The sequence below is a fragment of the Ptychodera flava genome, chromosome 22 (genome assembly GCF_041260155.1).
Source record: "Ptychodera flava strain L36383 chromosome 22, AS_Pfla_20210202, whole genome shotgun sequence".
In the NCBI taxonomy this organism is placed as follows: domain Eukaryota; kingdom Metazoa; phylum Hemichordata; class Enteropneusta; family Ptychoderidae; genus Ptychodera; species Ptychodera flava.
This window is the reverse complement of record NC_091949.1, coordinates 29,215,300-29,241,515: the sequence shown is the minus strand read 5'-3', so window position 1 is coordinate 29,241,515 and position 26,216 is coordinate 29,215,300. Positions and strand designations below refer to the sequence as shown.

Below are 26,216 nucleotides of genomic sequence, written 5' to 3'. Positions count from 1 at the left end.
ATATGAGTAAACATTATTGAAAACTTACATTTTACATTTTTTGTTAATTTTATAACATTTAATAAGGCATTTCTTGAAAACTACAAATCAAATTTGAAAGGTGTATGACCAGTGGTATAGGAGAAAATGATGATGGTATAAGATGAGAAAATCAGCCAAAAAATTTGCATGCAATTTACAGCATTTGAACAAACTGAGTGAGATCATCCCTAGCAACTTAAAAGCCACATTAACTTATACTGAAAGGACACTTTAGGAGATCAAGATTTTGGGAAAATTGAGCAAAATATTGAAAAAAATTATTAAACATTTATTATTGCAAATTTTAGTAATTTTCATTCAAACTAATAAGGGTATTTCTAAGAAAATACGCATTGAATTTGACAGTTGTCAGACCAGCGATATCAGAGAAGCTGTTTCATAAAAAAAGGAGAAAGCAGCACAAAAACATTTGCACATGCAAATTTCCCTATCATTTGGACATATCAAAGTTCTGTTATCCTGAGCGACTTGCAGACCAACATGAAAGATTTCTGAGCAGAGGTTTTTGAAGAAGAAGAGCAAAGTTGAAGACAGAAGTCGGACGCTAGACATGTGGACAACAATGGACGATCAACATTTTTAAATAGCTTCATGCTGCTGACAGTGGGAGCAAAATTAGGATTTTGAAGAAACACAGTCAGTATTGCTGTTTTTCCTGCTTTGTGATATTAACCAATAACTGTATTCAAACTATGTGATTCAATGTTGTTTCCTGATTTGACACTGACCAAAAACAATGGTTTATTTGAACATATCAAAGTCTTACTCTACTCAGTGATATTGTTTTATGGTGATATCCAGCAAACAAACAATGTTTGAACATGTCAGAATCACTACTTTACTGTTATTGTTTTAAAATGGTGAAATTCAGCAAAAAAAGTGGAGTTTTTTTAACAAATCAGAGCCAATTCTCTACTGTTATTGTTTAATGGTAATGGCAAGCAAACAAACGGTGGCTTGTTTGAAAAACATTTCAGCCTTGACTTTTATTGGATTTCACCAAAACAGTAATTTACTATCAATAGTCACCACTGTTGTTTTTCCTATCAGTATCATAATACACTCATAAAAAAACTCCATAAGTTTGTATGAAAATATCAGTGTTTTCTTGTTTTTTCGAATTTGAAAAAATAATTTGTTAGCATTTGCCTTTCTCAGACTATACCTATTAAGTGCACTGAAATCACAAGTTTTCACAATTGGCGTACGAGAAGATAACCTTTTCGTACTTCTCCTACATGTTCACTTGTTTTTTTTTATTTTACTGAACCTAGTTTCAATAATTATCTTTTCTGATTGCACCTTTGGTATCTAATTTAATTTTTTCAAAATTGCCATATGAAAAGAGGGGAGTATGCCGGGTATTCTCTCTCTTGTATTCTACTCATAGACTGTAGTTTTGTTTTTGTGTTTGATAACAAATTACATAAAAAGAAATTACTTTCTAAAATTGCACCCACCCGTAGGAGCGTTGTAGTTGATTAACATTGTGCAAAACTGCCACATGACTCATACACTCTCCCATCAACCCCTTGTCGCACATTTTCTCAGCTTATATTGTGCAATTTTCTGCCGTAAACAACTTCAGCTGAAAACCCTGCATGCATACATACATACAAGCATATACTGTACATGTATTCTATAGGCACATACATACACATACACAGAAGCACACTAACTGCATGCATGATCTAATAGCAACATGTATCCTGTAATACAGAATTACAACAAACATCATTAAGCTGTAAAACAAAGGCAAAATGATACCTGGCAGGCTCACTGGATGTATTGCAAAACACATTGGCAACATAACACACTGTCCAAGCTTGTGGCAAAGTTGATTCACTTCGGCAATTACAATTGAAATATTTGAAGTAAAGTGGCTCCAGTCATGTATAACTGCTACATGGCTACCTGGTTTGGATCACTGATCTCACTACATGGCTACCTGGTTTGGATCACTGATCTCACTACATGGCTACCTGGTTTGGATCACTGATCTCACTACATGGCTACCTGTTTTGGATCACTGATCTCACTACATGGCTACCTGCTTTGGATCACTGATCTCACTACATGGCTACCTGCTTTGGATCACTGATCTCACTACATGGCTACCTGCTTTGGATCACTGATCTCACTACATGGCTACCTGTTTTGGATCACTGATCTCACTACATGGCTACCTGCTTTGGATCACTGATCTCACTACATGGCTACCTGCTTTGGATCACTGATCTCACTACATGGCTACCTGAATTGGATCACTGATCTCACTGCATGGCTACCTGTATTGGATCACTGATCTCACTACATGGCTACCTGCTTTGGATCACTGATCTCACTACATGGCTACCTGCTTTGAATCACTGATCTCACTACATGGCTACCTGCTTTGGATCACTGATCTCACTACATGGCTACCTGCTTTGGATCACTGATCTCACTACTGGCTACCTGTTTTGGATCACTGATCTCACTAAATGGCTACCTGCTTTGGATCACTGATCTCACTACATGGCTACCTGCTTTGAATCACTGATCTCACTACATGGCTACCTGCTTTGGATCACTGATCTCACTACATGGCTACCTGCTTTGGATCACTGATCTCACTGCATGGCTACCTGCTTTGAATCACTGATCTCACTACATGGCTACCTGCTTTGGATCACTGATCTCACTACATGGCTACCTGCTTTGGATCACTGATCTCACTACATGGCTACCTGCTTTGGATCACTGATCTCACTGCATGGCTACCTGCTTTGTACTGATCTCACTACATGGCTACCTGTTTTGGATCACTGATCTCACTGCATGGCTACCTGCTTTGAATCACTGATCTCACTACATGGCTAACTGTTTTGGATCACTGATCTCACTACATGGCTACCTGCTTTGGATCACTGATCTCACTACATGGCTACCTGCTTTGGATCACTGATCTAGTACATGGCTACCTGCTTTGGATCACTGATCTCACTACATGGCTACCTGTTTTGGATCACTGATCTCACTACATGGCTACCTGCTTTGGATCACTGATCTCACTACATGGTTATACCTGGTTTGGATCACTGATCTCACTACATGGCTACCTGCTTTGGATCACTGATCTCACTACATGGCTACCTGGTTTGGATCACTGATCTCACTACATGGCTACCTGCTTTGGATCACTGATCTCACTGCATGGCTACCTGCTTTGGATCACTGATCTCACTACATGGCTACCTGCTTTGGATCACTGATCTCACTGCATGGCTACCTGCTTTGGATCACTGATCTCACTACATGGCTACCTGCTTTGGATCACTGATCTCACTGCATGGCTACCTGTTTTGGATCACTGATCTCACTACATGGCTACCTGCTTTGGATCACTGATCTCACTACATGGCTAACTGTTTTGGATCACTGATCTCACTACATGGCTACCTGCTTTGAATCACTGACCTCACTACATGGCTACTTGTTTTGGATCACTGATCTCACTACATGGCCACCTGTTTTGGATCACTGATCTCACTACATGGCTACCTGCTTTGGATCACTGATCTCACTACATGGCTACCTGTTTTGGATCACTGATCTCACTACATGGCTACCTGCTTTGGATCACTGATCTCACTACATGGCTACCTGTTTTGGGATCACTGATCTCACTGCATGGCTACCTGCTTTGGATCACTGATCTCACTACATGGCTACCTGCTTTGGATCACTGATCTCACTGCATGGCTACCTGGTTTGGATCACTGATCTCACTACATGGCTACCTGCTTTGGATCACTGATCTCACTACATGGCTACCTGCTTTGCATCACTGATCTCACTACATGCTACCTGCTTTGGATCACTGATCTCACTACATGGCTACCTGTTTTGGATCACTGATCTCACTACATGGCTACCTGCTTTGGATCACTGATCTCACTACATGGCTACCTGGTTTGGATCACTGATCTCACTGCATGGCTACCTGCTTTGGATCACTGATCTCACTACATGGCTACCTGCTTTGGATCACTGATCTCACTACATGGCTACCTGCTTTGGATCACTGATCTCACTACATGGCTACCTGGTTTGGATCACTGATCTCACTGCATGGCTACCTGCTTTGGATCACTGATCTCACTACATGGCTTCCTGTTTTGGATCACTGATCTCACTGCATGGCTACCTGCTTTGGATCACTGATCTCACTACATGGCTACCTGCTTTGAATCACTGATCTCACTACATGGCTACCTGCTTTGGATCACTGATCTCACTACATGGCTACCTGCTTTGGATCACTGATCTCACTACACCATGGCTACCTGCTTTGGATCACTGATCTCACTACATGGCTACCTGTTTTGGATCACTGATCTCACTACATGGCTACCTGCTTTGGATCACTGATCTCACTACACCATGGCTACCTGTTTTGGATCACTGATCTCACTACATGGCTAACTGTTTTGGATCACTGATCTCACTACATGGCTACCTGCTTTGGATCACTGATCTCACTACATGGCTACCTGCTTTGGGATCACTGATCTCACTACATGGCTACCTGCTTTGAATCACTGATCTCACTACATGGCTACCTGCTTTGGATCACTGATCTCACTACATGGCTACCTGCTTTGGATCACTGATCTCACTACATGGCTACCTGCTTTGGATCACTGATCTCACTACATGGCTACCTGATTGGATCACTGATCTCACTACATGGCTACCTGTTTTGGATCACTGATCTCACTACATGGCTACCTGTTTTGGATCACTGATCTCACTACATGGCTACCTGTTTTGGATCACTGATCTCACTACATGGCTACCTGCTTTGGATCACTGATCTCACTACATGGCTACCTGCTTTGGATCACTGATCTCACTACATGGCTACCTGCTTTGGATCACTGATCTCACTACATGGCTACCTGCTTTGGATCACTGATCTCACTACATGGCTACCTGCTTTGGATCACTGATCTCACTACATGTACACAAATTTCAAGTACTCTCTAATGCCAATACTGCCAAACACTTTAAATTAGTGGCATGCTTTTTTGGTAAAATTTGAATTTGAATGTAAGTGGGTTCTCAATTTAGCTAAAAAGAACACTTTGATCATTTTTAATGAAGGGAAATGTTTAAATTAGCTGCATCTTCAATACACAAACCTTTAACTCTTGATAAATTAGCTATAAATGCATGCTAGCTAAACAGACATGTTTTGCAGCTGTAAGGCACTTTGAATTAGACGTATCAGTGTTTAGCAAATTGGAATTTTAATAGGTTAAGGAACTGTCAATTAAGCCAACAAGACACAATCAACATTGCAAATATAGAAGAGGAAATGATCACGAATTAGCTGCATCTTAGATTAGCAAACACTGACTCTGGCTAAATTAGCCAAAAAGCATGCTAGCTAAAAAGATGTGTTTTATGGTACTTTGTCCTTGTTGCGAGAAAGAATACACTTGTTTTGGACATGTTTGAATAGTGGCGATTCACACATGTACATTTGCCAATTACACACACACATGCACAAACACTAGCAGACTCTGATAAATGTCCCTTTCCCTGCTGTTTCAAATCAACAATTACACTTTTCTACCGTGTATAATCAAAATCTGCATGATACATGATTGCCATCCACCAAACTTATCAAGCTTACTTCACTAACTTTTGGGTAAGATTCAGCATCTTTCCTTGTCAAAGTGACATCGTCATATGCAGGGTTGGTAAATACTGCAGAGTCTGGTCGGCTTGAGAAGTAATGAGTCTTATGTCTCATTTGTTTCCTGCAAAAGAATTATGAACTAATGTCTTTGCATACATGTATAAAGTACAACAAAACATTTGTACAATAGCACTTCAACATAACCAATTCATAAGAATAGTTCAAATTTGTTCAATATTATCTATCGTAGCTAGTATATACAGTAAGGCCAAAAAAAAAAAAGAAATGTTTCTGGTCAGGTCTTTCTTTAAAAATGGTGCGGCGACGCGCATTTTATTTTTTTTATTTTTATTTTTTTTCCCTCAAGGGAGGGAGGAGGGTCAGTTTTATAGTTTTTATCAATATAGTCACATATATACTGTTCATGCAGTCACTGATCATGCCCCCCCCCCCCCAAGAATTTTCTCTTTGTCTTCAGCCATTTTGGTTTGTTGTCAGCCACGGCCGCCGGCCACAAACAGAAAAAAAAGGGTGACGCGCTGTTGTTCAAGTGACGCGCGCGCTGACCAGAAACATTTCTTTTTCTTTTTTTGGCCTAACATATATTAAATGGATATTTACAAGTCTTTTACTATGTTTCATAAAGGTATAATCATAACATTTCAATCTATGTACAAGTTCAGTTGTTTTATTTCCAGTTCAAAACTTTGAATGCATAGCAATCAGTTCTTGTGACTAAGAAAAAATACAATCATTTATTCAAAAATTACTTTGTGCAAAGAATAAACAAGTGTTAGAACTTCGGAATGTATGTTTCCTTCATGTGAATAGATCAACTCACCTGCTAGACATGAAATAAACTTGTTGTCATTCACTTGATCACAATATCTTGTAAATGTTGGTGTAGTTTATTTTATAGATTATGCATATATCAAAAATACTGCCCATTACCTTGAACTTGCATGACTTTATTATACCTACCTATAAAAACTGGACTTTGTTATACTTATACCTACCACAAAGGGACTTTTTTAACACCTACCCACAAAAACTTATCTTTGTTACACCTGCCCACAAAAACTGATATTTGTTACACCTACCTACAAAAAATGATCAATACTATCACAATTGCAAGCACCACTAAACAAGCTATCCCAATTCCAACACCAATGGCTATGTTCCGTTTCTTGTCTGCTTGTTCTGTGGAAATGTAAACATCATACAAAATCTCTCAAATATCCAAATCACCGTTCAATGTTTCCTTGGCTGTATTCAGGTGAACAAACTCTGAGAGGTGTCGCAAGCAGCTTGGACAGTGCCATGGCGTGCATGTATGAACGGTACAAGTACAGGAAAAAAGTTCAGGTTGATAATGTGTTCTACGTCACACAGGTTCCAGTTCATGCGATGAATATATTAGGATATATGAAACTTAAGTAACAGACACAGATATTATTACTTTGTACTTGAAGTAATTTGTGTTACACACACACATACACTAACATACACACACACATTCACTTTAGTAAAAAAAGACTTTAAACAACACAATCATCTAATTATGACTTAAATCCAAAGTTGATGGAGACGATACAATCTTGGTAACTTGTTGCAAAAGTAGTTGTACTATATAGTTGTTCACAAAATACAGTTAATTTTGGATGAGTAACCAGTGAAAGGCAAATCAAATATGTCACATGGAGCTACAGTCATTACATGATTGTATTTTGTGTATATTATACTCTTTGTTATTACAAACTATGACTCTAAATATGAAATGCCTGGAGAGTTTTGGTCAAATATTGGCTTTTTCCAATAAGTTATATTACAGAGAGATGGATGAACATGATCACTGAAAATGAAGTAGTTACAAAAAAAGTTAGCTTTCTGCTGAAAATACCGTATATGTGTACACCCATATATGTAGAAAATTAATACTGGTAGTCATACAGTTGCCACAATTCAAACATGTTGTGGACATCCAGATTTGGCACTTAAAGACATTATATTTCATTTAAAGCACTATGCTAAAAAAAATGCATTCTGCCTAATTGCTGCAAACAAAATGTGATTATCCAATAATTCCTTGAGCAAAATTTTTACAAACAGTCTTTAACATTTCTCAACAAATGGCATTTTAATCAGGGGTATAACATGCTGTTGCAACAAGCAAATGTGAATGACTTAATGGTAATTGTTAAATTGTTGCCTGGCTGTGCAGGCACCAATTAGTGTACATGATCAAGAAGTAGCATGGATGTTGTCCTATTTCAGGAATAAATCCTCCTTTGGCGTTTGACAATCAAGGCATATGCCATCCCATAGCATACCGGTACATGACACACTGACATCTATACCTTTCACTGGCATGGTATGACCCAATCCTATTGTTTTCTATGGTAAAGTTGGACCTCTTCACTATGAAATGGGGTGAAAGGGTCTAATAAAATCAAAGAAGGAAATTGAAAGTTGGGGGCCATACTGCATTCTCTTCTAATCTGGATCTAGTTCTAATTACATATGTCACTAACCTTGTCTACTTCTTTCAGCATCTGTAAGCACTCTTTCCTGACAACGCTTCCCTGTGAAGTTACCATGGCAACTGGAAAAAAGGGCTACATGTCAGTTTGATCATGTAGGACAATATTTAGTTTTCTTCTTATACAAAAAATACCAAAATATCTGATCAAAATATCTGATAAATTTACTGATAATCCTGAAACCATTAAAATTACATTCTTACTGGTAAACCAATTTTGGACACGAGATGTAACCAATTTTGGACACGCAACATAACCAATTTAGACACCATTCCCCATGTTGTACTAGTTATGCAACATTTTTCTGGTAAACCAAGTTTGGACATTGGATGTAACCAATTTTTGACACGCATTCCCCATGTTGTACTGGGAATTTGACATCTTTCTGGGAAACCAATTTTGAACTTGCCATGTAACCAATTTTGGACACACAATGTAACCAATTTTTGACTTGTGTTTCCAATGTTGTACTAGGAATGTGACATCTTTCTAGTAAACCAATTTTGGACATGCAATATAACCAATTTTGGACACACAATGGTATTTTGATATGTGATATGTGACGTTTCCAATTTTGGACAGACATAACCAAATCTCAGTTTTTGACACACGACGTAACCAATTTGGACACAGGACATTCCTAATGTTGAACTAGTTAGTAACATATTGAAGATTGCAGGATTTATTTGAGTTTAAACCATGGCACTACAGAAGAGTGCCAGTATCTGTAACTTTCGATAACTTTTTCAGTATTGTTGTACTGATATTGTACTGATTTATTTATAATATCAACAACAATTTCTTGTTCTACTTCCCAAAACATGTTGAGATATACCAGTACAGTATTTAGCTTGTCAACTCAGCCTGTACATGTATAGACTGCATTGTTATTGATAATGAGCGAATTCTGGTCTGGACTAGAATTCAAATGTAAACAATAACAGTGCATTGTACATGTTTGGACGCCATGTTAACAAACTGTACAGAAGATGCTTTGTCAATATGCTTTTGGGCGTAGAACACGTGATAGAAGTTGACATTACAAACAAAAATACCGTCAATGACGCTGTACCTTCTCTAATGTGTGGCCAGGTCAGGTAATTGGTTGTTGGTATGGAGTTATTGGTAAATAGTTGATGATGTAGGGGCATGAGGTGAGATATGGACCCAAAGAACCCAAAAGATGATTAAATACATCAATCAAAAAAATTCTAAGCTACAGTATAAACTGCCTAAAGATAGTTCAGTGTGGAAAAAAGGTTAAATAATTCAGAAATAAGAATTAACAGTCCAAAATAGTAATGACGCACTTCCCTACTGACCTGAGTGAATGTGAAATACACAACCTGGCATCTGTAAATTAAATGTATACCAAGTGATCATTTAGAGTCACTTTTAACTGTTTTTAAGGGATATTCCAAAGAGTCCTGTGGAAATGATGAAAAACGCTTATCTGGTCTTGTGTTTGTAAAACCTCATGGCTGATAATTGTCATAGTATTCAAAAGAAATTGAAAGTGAAGAAATTACTGTTTTTAATAGGCATATTTTCCTTGAAATACATGACCGTGTAAAGAATATGTGCTAAAAGTGTTTAAGGGTAAATTTCTTTTCAAAAATAATTTAATCTGTGACCAAAGGATTTTTGTTCTTTGAGTTTACAAATTAAAACATTGCAATTTGTTCAATCATCTTGTGCAGTGCAAAATTTATAAAATGACTGAAAATAAAAAAAATTGGCAGAATTACAGTCTTTGTGATGTAAAATCATGGGTTGACATCACGATAATTGTTAATCTGTTCGAAGTACTTTCTATAATTTAAAAAAGAAAAGTTCCTGCAGAAACGGTAACATAATTATATTGTCAGCAATGTAGTGTTAATTTTGACTTTACATAAAAATATGCTTTTGCTGGATACCAAATATATAGGGCGAAATATTAAAATCAGCCATGTTCAGCAAAATCCACACAACAGCATTGATCCTTTTCTAATTTGATTTGATTTGCTTATGTTATCCTTGTATGACAGTCAGTACAATATTGAACTTGAACACAACACAGTGAATAAGTATGCTGTAAATGAAATGGTGTGGCTGCATCCACATGCAGCAATAGGAGTGCCTTTGTCTCTCACCCCTCATTTCCAACCTGTCCCATCCCTGAAAAAATAGTTTGGTCTTATATTTATAATGTTAATAATTTCTGTATTTGTTAAAATGTGCGCATCTCAAAAACTTTTGATCATAAACATTTTCATTGTTTTTTATAGCTGACCAGTCAGTTAACCTGTTTATTTTGAATATTTGTGCATTTTTTCTCAGTATTTGACATTTTCAGAATAGCTTCTTATTCAATTTGTCATTTTCTAAAAGTTAAAATGCTCCTTTGTGTGGTCAAGCTTTCCACAAGCATCAAATATTGTACTTCATATAGGAAGGTCTGCCTCTAGAGGGCGGGCATCATGAGTGTTTGTTAGTTATTTCCTCCACATAAACTTCTGATTGTACTGTAAACATTGAACATGGCCGACGTCCGATTTTCCTGTCTAAAACTTTCACTCATTTTCGTTCATATGACTCTGAAACTCAAGGAAACGATTGGGAAGAAAGAGTTATCTTGAAATATTGAGGTACTCGCCGATATTTTGCAAAATTAAATGAGAAAAAATGCAAGGAAAATGCCGACAGGCTTACACAATGACCGTTTACACACTCAGAGGCATATGATCATCTGCAGATTATGCAACAGGCCCATATCACGTGAGGCCATGAGGGGATATCCACGCAACTCAGTACCAAACACCAGCGCACACAGAGTGAGCAAACACAAAGTGAGTACCCCTAACGTCAGCTCAGTAGTCTGTAATAGATCGTAGTCAACTAAGAACCTTGGAGAAAGGCTTACATGTAACACTGTGGCTATGCCGCTAAGTCCCTTTTGATTTTTGTCACAGCTCAAAATCGTTCTCCTACACCTCAACCTGAACCATGAACACCCCCACAGTTTATGATATGACCCATCACAATGGCATAACGTCAACGGATCTTGACAGACGGAAGTATTGACAGACGGAAGTAGTTGACACCAGCATACTGGTTTTCAACTCTAATACCTTCTCTGTCTATAAATAGACACGAGAAGGTAAAAATAGTGAAAAAAAATCATCAAAAGTTACAGCTGGTGGCCGGCTGTTTGAAAATCATGAATATCAATAAAAAAAAATGGTGTATTTACTTACATGCACTGTTGCTCTTGTACCCCATCTACGGTAAGTTGAAAACACGTGCCACCATTTAAACAATAACTATCAGATTCTCTTTCAGCAGTGCAACGTATGTAACCTCTACGACTTGTTTGTTCCTTATCATTCTGATCTGTGATTGGTTGTTGAGTGTCTCCACTCTGTGAGCTTGCAGTGGTTTCAACTCCTGAAGTCTGTACGCCTGGAAAGTAATGAAAGCTTGTCAATATTCCATGTATTATATAAATAAACAAATTTTGTTTATAATGCCACTTCAAAACTTTAATTCGAATGACGACATGTACAACACTGATGGCATTTCATAAATTATTTCATTAGATGGTTTTTTTCTTGTCAACATAACTAGCAGCTTTGAGCACTTAGCTATTGAAAGAAAGAAAATGGACTTTGAAAAGAACAAGGTCAAGAAGTTTGAAGTACCTTGGGAAGAAAGAGGTATAAATACTGAAGATTTTGAAATCGATGAAATTGGTGATGTCAATGGAGGCAGCCCAGTTGGTGATGGTAGACAATGATCTGCATTGTCTGTTAAATTAGAACAGTTGAGTTCAACAGGCCAGGGAAGTTCCAGTACTGCAAAGCTGTCAATGCAATTGTCATGTGTGACTTGACAAAAAGTCTGGCAGGGAGGTTGAATGTTGCCTCGCTCACACGGTGGCAAAAAAGCAGAGCAGAGAAGTAAACGTAAATTGCGGTCACATGCAGAAGACAGCATAGAGGAATATAACTGCAGATATATCTCAGCTTGTGATTGCGATGAATGTCCAGCAAAATTAGGAAAACCAGTCAAAGAGTAGGACAAGCCCTGACAATACTCAGAGTGGATTTCTTCACAAAAAACTGAAAAAGGAGAGAAAAAAATCAAACATGGTAATAAAGATAGCTCTGAGGAATGCCCTGTGTATTTTATGATTCATGCATTTTGAGCAAATGATAAAGTTCATTTATAAGCTATAAAATGTACAGATGAATGGAATACAGATATTGTGCATCTTTAAAAGTAATAAGTTCACAGAAAGTGAAGCTATTGTATTGAGTAGCATGTATGTGTGGTAAGTTCAACTAGAATACGCCTCATATTCAGAGCCATAAACTTTGACAGTACTGCTCTATGTCTACAACTTGAGAGGGATCATTTTGAACTTCATTATAAGTCTGGTTTATTTTAAATTTGTAAAAATTAAAAATTTAACTTTTCCTAATAGAATTAACACAGGAATTGCAGCCACTGTGAATTTCAAATGTCAGAAAATATTTGGTGATTTGTTTCTGAGGTACCACACTTTGAATGGTGACTCCAGATTTTATAATTTCCAAACAATTTTTTTTTAAGTTCTCATACAGAAAGTTTTTGCAAAAGTTAAGTCTGTCAAGTTCGGTTATGTTTTCTGAAGTCTTCAACTTAACATATTGAAGTGAAAGAGGTGTACATTAAAGGCAATGTGGCAGTGACACATATCATAAAGTCTACAATGTGGAATTTGCTGTTTGACTGCCTGCTGAATATACCGTAGTATCGATGATCAAACCTGACAGTCAGCATAATCTAAAAGTTGAGGAAGTACGTGCCTCGAAAGTGAAAAACTTAAACTTTTGCAAAAACTTTCCTTAACAAAACTTTCAACTATTCTCTTACCAAACCAAGAATAACTAAAAGCATTTGCAAGCAAAAGCGAAGTTCCAGAGACCAGAGCAGCGGAAGAAACAAGAGAGTGTGTGACAAAGATAGGTGCAGAATGAAGAGTGCTTTGGATTTTAATATTCAAGCACGTACCTATAGTTAGGGCTGATAGCAGTAAACACCATATCTAAAAGCAAGGCAGTCCTGGGAATTACAGTACACAGATTACAAATGCCTACATGTACGGTAAAAACGCAACAGATACATACGGGGCGACAACGCACGGAAATGTATATCAGACGACATTCTTGCGAGCCACAGCAATAATTTTCGCTCCACTGACCTACGCAAAATCAATCGCTTGACGGGTAGCGCTGAGTTGTTGCCGTAAAGAGGCGCGTGGTTTACGACGATGATCATGCAGACGAGAGGAAACATCGGACCTAGGCCGTTGAAATTGAAAACCGAGGCCACATGCATTTTCATTTGATTAAAAGCACAGACTGAAACAATTTTCATTGCTATGTCGCTGTTTTCACAAGATACTGACCGTTTGATCTTGGAAAGTTGAGTTGCTTTTACGTGCAGCCAACGCATGCCGGTGCGGTGACAGACAGTTGACTATGAATGCCTAGCTCTGCATGGCAGGGCTGTGTTACTGGCGTTAAACGGCCTCACAGACTGATATAGGAAAAACCGCTGGTGGCTCCTCAGAAATACGGCGGGCAGTTTCTCCGCCAAAACAGCCGATTTTGAATCCAAATTTTGCATTGATCTTCATTTTCGAGCATACCCACCTCGCCTAGGTACACGATGTGCCCATGCAGCCGCGCTTGTAAACTTACGAAAGCCTACTTTTCTCTCTCTATGCGAGCGAAGCGATCGTAACGCCGGCATTGTTATCTCATTAGCATTCGGGCGAAACAGTATAGCGCCACGTATGGCGAGTATTTAGAGAAAATAAAATCATAAAGCAACAAAAAACAAAGCGTAAGAAAGCTAGAATTATTAATAGCTGAACGCAATATGATAGTTGAGCAATGCAAAATAAAAAATAAATAAATAAACACACAGAAATGCCCGTAAAACCCATCTGAGCTGAGCAATGACGTCATAAGCGTGTCGCAATGCATTCTGGGTAATTAAGGTAAAATTTGTGTATAGCATGTTCTATGATAGTAATACCGAAAATAGAGAAAGAATGAAAGAAAGAAAGAAAGAAAGAAGGAAAGAAAGAAGGAAAGTGAGCAAAAACTAACAGTTCCAGAGCTGGTCTCTGCAACTAACAATCAGGGGTCATCATGCAAATTTTGGTACTAGAGAAACAAATTACCTAACATTTACCGATATTTGAAATTCAAATTGGCTGCCGTGTCTGTGTAAACTTTATGGGGAGTAATTTTTAAAATTTTTTACTTTTTTCTGAAAAACTAAGACTGGAAATTTTTCTTACTCCAAAAGGTCCGAAATGAGCTCCAACAAGTGGTAGATTAGAAAAAGATTTGTAATATTTGAGAGTCCAAATATCTGTCCCTGATGCACATTCTACCTAAAATGGCAAAGATAGGAGGTATGCAGCAGTTTCGAAAAACAAGATGAGCATTATGCCAATAATCAAATTAATGATTGTCAATTGTTTGAGAAAACAGCCAAGAAACAGGAAATAAGTTTTGTAAAACTTAAGGTAAAATCTACCTCAGAGACATGGAGAGTTTCTCATGTCTATCATTTGTGGGGACTCATTTGAAGCTCAAGACTTTTATTCTTAATTTTAAAACATAATGGTCGAAAGTTTCCTGTGGGAAAATTTCTGCAAAAGGTGTTGTTTTTTACCTTAGAGGTGCGCACTATTTTTAACTTTTAAAGTATATTACAAGTGAACTTTAAAGTTTGATGTTTTTGCATGTTTTGATGATGATGATGATAATAATAATAATAATAATAATAATAATAATAATTTCATTGCATAACAACACACTTCTGGAAGTGTGGTAGAGTGAGTAAATACACCACACATTACTGACAAAGTCAGGTAACAATAAACAAAGTGACGCTGTGCAATGAACAACTCAGTCAGCAGGCATGCCCTGCTATGCAGTATATAAACACTGCAGAAAATCAAATGGGCGATAGCCAGTGGTTATATGCTCAATATAGCAGTAATACTCACTTTACACTTTTTTTGTCCTAATTTCAACTTTTGATTTTTTGGCATGGTTATTCTTGTTTAGTTTTTGCATATTGGTGATACTTTTACTTCACCACTGTTTTGTTAATTTTTGTCACTTTTTTTCATTATACTGATGAGTTTCTGTTTTATTCAAAGCAAAAAAATCCATGTAGAGATGCATCGATTTAGCACAATATAATTCAAATTCAATGATTGTTCATACATGTAAAATGCAATGTCGTTGTTTACATTTAACTTGTCAACAATAAAAATGCAGTCTACACATGTACAGGCTGAGTTGACAAGCTGAATACTGTGTATCTCAACACGTTTTAGGGAGCAGAAAAAGAAATGATAGTTGACATTAAAAACAAAATAATGATAGAAATAATCAAAAGTTACAGTCACTGGAAGGGACATTTTCAAATGAGTCTAAATTCTTTCAGTCAGATAAGTCATGCAGAATGTTTGTTTTGACATGAAAATATGCAAATTTGTGATTTGAAGCTGACCTGTACAAACTGGTAAGGTATGACTCCATACGCCATCATTACAAGTGATGATGTGTGCACCAGCCAATTGGTATCCATGATCACAATTGAATGATACAGTTGTATAGGCTTGGTAACTGGGTGTCCCAATCTGATATCCATGGGCTGGAGTGCCAGGGTCACTACAATCAGCTGAAAGAGAATATGATGTATACTTGTATGATGTTGTAAGTTTTACAAGGGCTCTAGTAAGGGATGGCAATATGGAAAAGTTGAAGATGAATGCCTGGCATCATTTATTCAAAACGACAGTCTTTACATTTGGAATAAAATCATTCACTACATTTGAAGCTGATCAAATGAAATAAATGATATTCATGGTTTGGTTGTATGTGCAAATATTAAAGAGCCAGCAAGTTGTAGGAACGTTTTAGGTCCAAAATATCATTTTTCAGATATCAAAACTATATCAATAGACACATCATTTTTACAATATCATGACTGGTAATCTTGTCATTTTTGAAAGTTGTAGGTGGATTATCAATTTCAAGGACTTTCCAGAAGGTTTTAAAATTCAAGGACTCTTGAGGATTTTCTAGGAGCATATGGACCCTGTAGTGTAAAGTACAGTTATTGCTCACATTTGAATTTCAATTTGGACTAAAATTCCTTTGTCAACAAGAATAATTCAATCTAAATACATCCAGGCTAAGTGACAAGCTGAATATAATTTTGTATCAAATCTCTAACACATTTGGAGAGTGGAACATAAAACTGCAGTTGACATTAAAAACAAAATAGTAAAAAATTTCAATATTTACAGTCCTTAAAGACGTTCATCCCCATTTCTAAATACATGGATCTGTCGTCCTCATAGAAAATAATTGGGATGTATCAAAGATCTTGTGATGGAAGGGTGACAACTCAAATTGATGTAAGCATCAATGGTAAAGAAACAGATCAGCCTATTAAGTTATGAATCCCGGGCCACAATATTTCCTTTTCTCTCAGAGGCTTGGTAATTGCACCTGTATGTACTGTTACTTTTTTCGAGCAACCTTGACGTGCATGTATGATAAAATTGAATGCGAAGGTTGTTTACTTACCAATACACTGTGGTAATGGCAATGACCATGAACTGTCAAACTTACAGACAGATACTGGCGTCCCTACCAGACTGAAACCATCCTTACAGATAAATGTAAGCTGTGACCCTGGAACTGCTGGAAAAGTAAGTGCCCCACTGTTGGTACTGATTAAACCATTTTCCACAGTTCCTGGATCTGGACAACCTATGGAAGAGACAGAGGAACATCCATGATACACAGGTGTTGCACTTGGTCATAGTCTGACCTTTGAGAAAAGTCAAAGGTTAAAGGTCTATGACTCAGCCAATCTTTAATCAAGGAAGCGATAGTTATAGTTACTTCAAGCACAGACAGTCTTGGTTGTACTGTCTACATGGTACCAGAGTGTTTCTTGCATTCAAATTCTTGCTGCTACTGTCTATATGGTACAGGATGGTTGACAGTCATGCAAAGAAATGAGAAAACAGTCTATTGAATCATAGACAGGAGGGGTCCCTCTACTGTCAGTGATTGCATGCATTACTAATAGCAGAATGTGCAACAAATATAAATGTGTTTCGTCGTAATAAATTGCGAGGTTCATGCATTTATGCAAGAATGTCTGTTTCAAGACCTGAGGCACAAAATGCATGTTTGGTCTGATACTTATATAGAAAGTGTAAGTTAAATGGAAGGAAACATGACTCATTCATATAGACAGATGCTATCACTGTCAAAATGAAACAAAGTACATGTCTACATTAAATAAGGAAAGTGTGAAATCTTTTATATATCATTGGCAGCAGTATAGTCTAGCGTGATTGATCAAACTGTTGGGGGTTTACTGTAGCGGACTGGAAAAGTTTACGCAGAAGATATGTCTTGCAAGATTTTATCCAGCTGTGCTTCATGCATAATTCATAACATTGGTGGTTTACTGCGATGATTTTGAAGTACATCTGTTGTGTACCTGGATGTACAGTTGAGGCTAGACCCTGCTCTGTTGTTATGGAAACAGTCTTCTCTGGTGTTGTGGGAACAGTCTGGTCAGTTGTTATGGAAACAGTTTTCACTGTTGTGGAAAACGCCTGCTCTGTTGTCATGGTAACATAATCAACAGAAACACAGTGTGGAGGTGATTCAGTGCTGAATAGAAAAGTCATTTCACAGTCCATGGGAAATGGAACTCCAGCACTGTCCAACATTGCCTGGCAGTCATCTTTTACACGCTGACACAGAGACTGACATGGTTTCATCACACCGTGGTTCTTGTCACATTTGGGTAAATACATCGAACACAGGAGTAATAAAAAGTATTCAGAGCAACCAAAGCTGGCAAATATTTGAAAAGATTCCATCATTTCTGAGACTTCACTTTGTGTTGTGTGACCAATTGAATTTGGTAAGCTGGTTCCATTGTAGAAATCTCCACACATTTCCAAAGTCACAGTTTCACATTGGTCACCTGGTGCTGGTGTTCAGAAAGATGGTAGAATGATAGAGATGGAGCACAGATGAAGACAGCTCTTGATAAACAATATGTTGGTGAAAATTAGCAACAGTACTAATCTGTCACTACCAGCTAGATTGATGGCATACAATACATGATTGTATATTATAGTTACTGTCGTTCAAGTACTGTTTATGAAATCTACTAGAGTTGGTATGTCATTTTGGTTAGTGTACTTGTAAGTGTATTTGTTTGTGTGTTTGTAAACAATAGTTGCTATAGTGTTTGTAAATAGTGTTAGTGTATCCCAGTGTGGTAGTTACTGTAACATTTGTACAGAGTGTTTGAAGCATTACAAGTAATGTGTAACTATAGGTTGCCATATTGTGTTTGTAGGTAGTGTATAAATAGTGGTTGTCATTGGGTTTTTTTAAGTAGTAAGTAGTGGTTGCCATTGTGTTTGTAAGTAGTATGTAAATAGTGGTCAGATAAGTTTGTAAATAGTCTGAGAGTGATGTTTGCATTTTCTAGACTGAAAGGGCGCTATTGGTTTGTCCAAAGATCCACGAGAAAAATGTTTTTCTCGAGGGTCTATTGTTTGTCCATAGCCTACATGCAGTCAGTGTCTCTAGTCAGTCTTAACTTGTACAGCAAAGATTGCTAATATTAGAATGACTCTTTCGATAGATATATTATTAGCTCAGATCCATCATAATCCAGTTCTTCATAAATATATAATGCAAATATGTACAAGTATATACATCAGCTCTTCTTTGCCACCTTTTGACGGTATGTCACTAGCTGATTGTATTCGGAAGGATAGGTTTGGGATCAGGGGACCAAAATCTGTAGTATTTTGCTGTGAGCCAGGAAAATTGTGAAATACTTATTTTGTGTGATGAGTCGGTGAAAGATGTTCAGTGGCATCTTACCTGGTAATGCAGATGGTGAAATACTGTCAACAGAAACACAGTGCGGAGAAGATTCAGTGCTGAATAGAAAAGTCATTTCACAGTCCATGGGAAATGGAACTCCAGCACTGTCCAACGCTGCCTGGCAGTCATCTTTTACACGCTGACACAGAGACTGACATGGTTTCATCACACCGTGGCTCTTGTCACATTTGGGTAAATACATCGAACACAGGAGTAATAAAAAGTATTCAGAGCAACCAAAGCTGGCAAATATTTGAAAAGATTCCATCATTTCTGAGACTTCACTTTGTGTTGTGTGACCAATTGAATTTGGTAAGCTGGTTCCATTGTAGAAATCTCCACACATTTCCAACGTCACAGTTTCACATTGGTCGCTTGGTGCTGGTGTTCAGAAAGATAGTAGAATTACAGAAATGGAGCACAGATAAAGATGGCTGTAACAGGCTAGACACTGGGGTAAGGAACACTTGAATCTGTCACTTCCAGATACATGTAGTTTGATGCAGTGCTTGTAAAAAGTGTACCATATACCATGGTTGCTATTGTGTAAGTATAGAGTGTGTAAATAGAGGGGGACTACCCCTTTTACAAGCATGATTTGACCTAAACCCATTGTCATCAATGGTAATTTGGACCCGTTGACATGAAACTGGGGTGAACTATGGTGGTGGCAAATAGAGAATTATAACTGTTGCGTACACAATGAAGATTGGTTGTCTTGTTTCTGTGACCTATGAAGTCAGAAGAGTCATCAATACACATAATAACTTTCATCAACGTTAAACTCCTTACAGTTTGATATCAGTAATGAGAAAGTTCCTTACATATGCAAATTACTGATTAAACAAGATCTAACTTTCCTCTTGGGGTGGAACATACCATTGCATAAAAAGGTGGTTGTAATGTAGTTTTATGCTATCATTCTTAGTGTTTGAGTCATTAAACCACTCTGGCTGTACCATATATATAACTACTTCACAATATCACAAAGGAGTGACAAATATGTTTAGATGTCATAATTAATTTCAACATAGAAAAATATCAAGGAGCCACAGCACGACCATTTTCGGTTATGTCACAATGAAAAAGCAGTGATCTCCCCAGGATTTTCTGATAGAGTGGCGGCTAATTTGCATAACAATAAATGCAATTGTTATGGTAATGAGTTTCTATTGTTTACCAAAAATTATAGAGTGGCGGCCACCACTCTATAATAGCTCTGGGGAGAACACTGAGCACACATACATAACAGTTATAGTTCATTGCGTGTGTTCATGGTTTGGGTCCTGTTGGCTCTGGTGAGTCTGAGTAATAGCTCTAATCATAGAAGTTTTGCATTTAAGGTAGCTACATACCTTTTAGACACTTTCAGATTTTTATTTTTTTCTCAATTGAACACGTCCCAAACCCCAATAAAGTATACATTTTCTGAAAGCCCTGATATAGAGCTATCCGACCAAGTACAGTACACGGTCATTATTTGCATAAGAGTCATGTGACAAGCGTTTTGCTGAACCTTCCAAAAACCGGTTTTTCCCGCCTTATGCGAACACGCTGCAAGATTTCCGGTTGGAATTTCTTCATTGACAAGCCTTGACAATATCCTTCACCAGATATGAACTGAATGGCCTCGCGTGCACATTTTGTAAAGTACTTCTTGGGTATTGGCTTTTATGACATTACATTGTTTTTATTCCCGAAATTAATCCAATCTATCTAAATTTGACATTATCCCCACTGTATTACGCAATGAAAAAAAAGAAAAGAAACCATTTGAAAAATTATGATCCAACAATATCTGTCGATGCAAGTGCAAATGGCTGAGCAGGCTCTTGACTGGCAGAGGTCGCGTTTGCGTATAAATTCTGCATATTTCACATAAAATTGCCATGTAGAACGAGTTGACCTACTTCACAGTATCTCAATGCGCCCAAAAACGATACAATCATCTGTGCCGCGCCGTGTAGCAGCAAAATGAGTTCGTGACCTTTGAAGTACGCGTTTCAAAAAGTAAATACCCATGGGAACCTGCTCACCACGCCACGCAACTCATGTACAGCTGACTATGGTGCACTTGTCAGGCGATGGTCGATGATTGTGGGTATTGCCTATATTGTCAAGTTCAATGCCTAATTTACGGAAACACGAACTCTGTCTAGTGTATTCGAAGCTCTGCGTACAGGTTGTGCACACGGCCTCTACCACGTGCTGTCCTGTGGACAGTGTGGTACAAGCCGTCGGCCTACCACCGTACCGCCGGGAAACGCAGACCTATTGTACGCAGGAGCTAGCCCACTGCTGCTGATTTAACATCAATGCCAACATGGAAATCTCATGAAAAATTTGTCATTGTTGGTTCTGTAGCTAATACAATCTTGAAAAGCTACTTAAAAGACACAGACTGTCAATACGTCGCCATTATGCTGATCTCAGCGGAACCATGCCGGAATATAAATTCGCTGACACACACAAGATTGAAAAGTGTCACTCTACATCTCATTCTCAAGAAAAATGCATTGTTCAAATATTATGACGCTTACCTTCGATAATCTAGCTTTTGGTTCGCTATGTCCAGAGTAACCCACACGATTCTTAAGTCAAACGTCGACACGACGACATCAACAGTCAAAACTCAAGATTAGCGATCAGCGCGCCGAGTGACTGAATTCAGAAATCACTTTGTGTAAAATGTTTTAGTATAGCGCCCTCAACATACTTATTTAGCGTCCCATAGACTTATACAGGCCACAAATTTTCTTTTACTAATAACTTGATAAATTCGCAAAGCACAACCACCAAAAACTAATCAGTTCTTGCAAATTGAAGAACAAATTGTGTGCGAAATGTGATCGGAATCTGCCAAGCCGTTTTGAGATATCGTGCTAACAGACAGACACACACACAGAAACGCCTAAACCATAACCTCGCTGCGCGCATGCGCACGCGAGGTAAAAACTGTGTCTGCGATTTTTCCCCGGAGGCTCCATTCAAATTATATGGCGTGATAATTAAAATTCCTTGAAAAGCACCTTCATCTAACACCTTTAAGAGCGCATTAAAAAAAACAAAGGCATATAAAGAAAATCCCAGACACGGTTTTGAAGGATATTGTCAAGGCTTGTCAATGAAGAAATTCCAACCGGAAATCTTGCAGCGTGTTCGCATAAGGCAGGAAAAACCGGTTTTTGGAAGGTTCAGCAAAACGCTTGTCACGTGACTCTTATGCAAATAATGACCGTGTACTGTGCTTGGTCGTATAGCTCTATATCAGGGCTTTCAGAAAATGTGTACTTTATTGGGGTTTGGGACGTGTTCAATTGAGAAAAAAATAAAAATCTGAAAGTGTCTAATAGGTATGTAGCTACCTTAAATGACCGTCAATTGACTGTATTGGATCGGATTGCAAAACAAACTGATATGCACTTTTGTATGATACAGGATATTATACTTGTGAAAATTTTGCAGGAACTCAGTACATGTGTGTGTACGTCAAAAAAAAACAGCTGCAGACAGACGCAAAGATGCATGGACAGACTGAACTCATTCTATAAGTCCTTTTCTGGACTTGTCCGGTGGGGACTAAAAACTTATTTTCTGAAAATAAACCATGTACCAAAGACGTTGATTGACCAGTACAGTTTTATCAAAACAGTACAGGATTTTTCACACCACCAAGGAAGGAGGAATTTTTACATTCAAATATACCGTTAGTAATGGTCATATACATGTATCTGTAAAATTTGCTTTTATCTTTACACATTCTCTGATGAGACTAGAAAATATAATAAGATTGGGGTATTTAGTAAATACTTACTTTCAAAGATATGTACATTATATTTCTTCTTTTGAATCTCCATTTTAAATAACAGATTAATGAATCTAATTATCTATCAGTAATTTTTGCTGGACATTATCTCTGAATGCTGTCATTCCATTCAAAATATTTGGCAATTATGATGATTAATGCTCTGCTCTTGAAAGTATGACTGTCTTGCCACATGAAATTTTTTGAACAAGAGTTTTTGGATAAATAAAGCACATATTTTCAAAAGTGTTGTTGATGATATCATGAAAGTGGTGTCCTTTGAATGTGGGTTAGTATTACAGTAAAAATTACTTAATTTCTTGTAAAAGTGCAAATCTAGTGAAACAGCACAAATTTAATCATCTTGTCTTTGGAATCTTTAATTTTAACCAACTGCTATCTTACTGATTTTATAACGTATTTAAGCAATAATGTACCCCCTCCCAGCCCATAATGGACGAAAGCAAAGTTTGCACGGCATAGATGTAATGTACAAGGAGAAGCCGAGTGCATCATGGAGTGCAAAGTTTTCTGGAGTCCATTATGGCCTGGGAGGGTGTACATTATTGCTATTATTTTATAGTTTTGGCGATGCCAGTGAATGCGTTAAAGCAAAAAACATCTGAATCAGGATAATCAGATACCTTATCAGTAATAATCTGAGGGGATGACATCACAAAATTCACTGGTATTGGCAAAGCTAAAATATAATGCTTTAAATTAGATAGTTAGTTACCCTAGGATTGTCAGCTACTGTTTTGTGACCAAGCACCCCTATATCGTTGAATTCTCTGTATAAAAACACTGTGTTGTTAAAGTTTATGCCAAAAAAACCAAAGGAAGAAATGTTCATCATGTGCATCTTTACTTTTTGTACAGATAAAGACACACTGTGGTGATGCCACTGTTCATCCACAATATATATTGCAATCCGAGTTACAATTTTATTTTCTAGACTATAGGGGGCGCTATTCAAATGGCACTTCCCACAGTCACTGTTACCCATCTTTTTCGAACAAAAAAAAAAAAGTCACTGTTACCCTGGGACAACGCTTGGAATGCTGAAATGACTTACTCAATAGATTTATTAGCTGAGATTCATCATCATACAGTTCTACATGACTACATTATGCAAATAAATACCAGTATAATCTCTCCTCTGCAATCATGCAGCATAACGTCCCTGGCTGATTGTATTCTAAAAGATGAAGCTTCGAAATCCGCTGCTACTTGCAGTATTTTGCTGTGATTGCTGGGGAAAATTGTGAATTGCATATGTTGAAAGTGTGATGAGTCAGTGAAAGACGTTAAGTAGTATGGTCTTACCTGGTAATGCAGACGGTGAAATACTGTCAACAGAAACACAGTGTGGAGAAGATTCTGTGCTGAATAGAAAAGTCATTTCACAGTCCATGGGAAATGGAACTCCAGCACTGTCCAACATTGCCTGGCAGTCATCTTTTACACGCTGACACAGAGACTGACATGGTTTCATCACACCGTGGTTCTTGTCACATTTAGGTAAATACATCGAACACAGGAGTAATGAAAAGTATTCGGAGCAACCCAAGCTGGCAAATGCTTGAAACGATTGAGTCATCATCTCTGAAACTTCACTTTGTCTTGTATGACCAACTGAATTTGGTAAGCTGGTTCCATTGTAGAAATCTCCACACATTTCCAACGTCACAGTTTCACACTGAGGTGTCGCAGGCTCTTCGGGTTCAGAAATACTAATTTTAACACAATCTCCACTGTCTTCTGAGCTTGGAAACTGTGAACAGTCAAGATATTCAGGCCATTCTACATCAAACTGAGCGAAAACCGAGTTGCATCCATCATACACATCCTGACAGAGTGACTGACATGGCGGGACAATGCTTTGATCAGCACATTTAGGATGAATCACAGAACACATGAATAAAGGAAGATAATCAGAACACTGCATTTGCAAAATAAATGTCATATCACGAAGAGTAGTATCAGCTGATCTCCAGTCACTGTTTCCAAAATAGTTTGGATATGTAGTGTAATTGTAATTTACATATGCAAGACATTTTTCACTGAGAAGTGGTTCACAAACCATGGAAGGTACGTTAGTATTCTGTGTTGGTTTAACAGTACTCAATTCTATGACTGGCACTTCAGGGCTTGTGATTGCCGGTATAGGCTTAGTAGTAGTTGTGTCAACGCTAAAACAACCTTGCTGTGTGGGAAACAAGGAACAATCCATTGCTGATGGCCAAGGAAACCCAAAGCTTTCCAGCACAGGCATGCATCCATCATAGACAATATGACAGACAGATTGGCATGGTAACTTGACACCATTAGAATCACAATATGGATAAAAAACAGCACACAGAAACTGAGGCAGGTACTCTGAACACCCAAACTGAATCAACGGTGTAAATGTTTGAAGCTGTAACTCTGCATCATTGGGATGTTCATGTCCAACAAAGTTTGGAAAGTGAGTTTGAGTATAATTCACTTGAAGTGCACATATCGAACTTTGCAAAGATTGGCAGGTTGTTGGAGTTGCATCCTGACCTGTTCAAATGAAAATAAAAGCTAGATTAAAACAAGAAGATCAATTCAAATCAGATACATCTACAATTATATTGTCAAATTCATCATTTAATTTCATTTCTATCGGGTGTATGCTTTGCACTGTGACCAGACTGACTGAATTCAGTTGAAAGTACACCAACTTAAACCTTTCCAACATATTCTTGGGAACAAGAAACTGTGTTACGGCTAAAGAAACTTGAATGTTCACCAATAGTTTGAATGTTGGTATTCATTTTGAAATATCACTCTTACACCTACCATTTGGAGAATGTTCTGAACTTTGATTCTCATGATTTTGAAGTTGTCATGAGCTTAATGAAGACACTCAACACAATTCATTCGGGTAAACAAAAGAATTAAATGAAAATGAACTTGAGTACTCTATACTGTTCATCAATCAGTAAGATTGATGATGAGAGTCTTTTCTGGAAAATTAAATTGAATTTTCTGGAAATGTTATTTTCTCCATAGAAAAAGACATCCAACTGACTTTAAATTAGTCAGACAAATTAAGGTTAATGAATTTTCACATTTTGTAATTTGGTACAAAAAGCCATTCCATATGCCCTTAAGGT

At 37.6% G+C, this 26,216-nt stretch overlaps 1 protein-coding gene across 12 annotated transcripts in view; it reads right to left on the bottom strand.

Annotated features, from left to right (window-relative positions):
* The window catches only part of LOC139123147 (uncharacterized), a 53,323-nt gene that overhangs the window by 8,895 nt on the left and 18,212 nt on the right, over window positions 1–26,216 (bottom strand). For 4 of the 12 annotated variants that reach the window (XM_070689187.1, XM_070689185.1, XM_070689189.1 and 1 more), the window contains exons 3-12: window positions 24,400–25,620; window positions 19,266–19,649; window positions 17,854–18,354; window positions 16,923–17,108; window positions 15,838–16,008; window positions 11,955–12,374; window positions 11,511–11,715; window positions 8,263–8,333; window positions 6,832–6,931; window positions 5,726–5,852 (exon numbers count right to left, since the gene is read on the bottom strand). In XM_070689187.1, the coding sequence (XP_070545288.1) occupies window positions 5,726–5,852; window positions 6,832–6,931; window positions 8,263–8,333; window positions 11,511–11,715; window positions 11,955–12,374; window positions 15,838–16,008; window positions 16,923–17,108; window positions 17,854–18,354; window positions 19,266–19,649; window positions 24,400–25,620 (3,386 nt within the window). The remainder of the gene's footprint in view (window positions 1–5,725; window positions 5,853–6,831; window positions 6,932–8,262; window positions 8,334–11,510; window positions 11,716–11,954; window positions 12,375–15,837; window positions 16,009–16,922; window positions 17,109–17,853; window positions 18,355–19,265; window positions 19,650–24,399; window positions 25,621–26,216) is intronic. The other 8 variants (XM_070689190.1, XM_070689188.1, XM_070689191.1 and 5 more) reach the window with 5 other exon arrangements.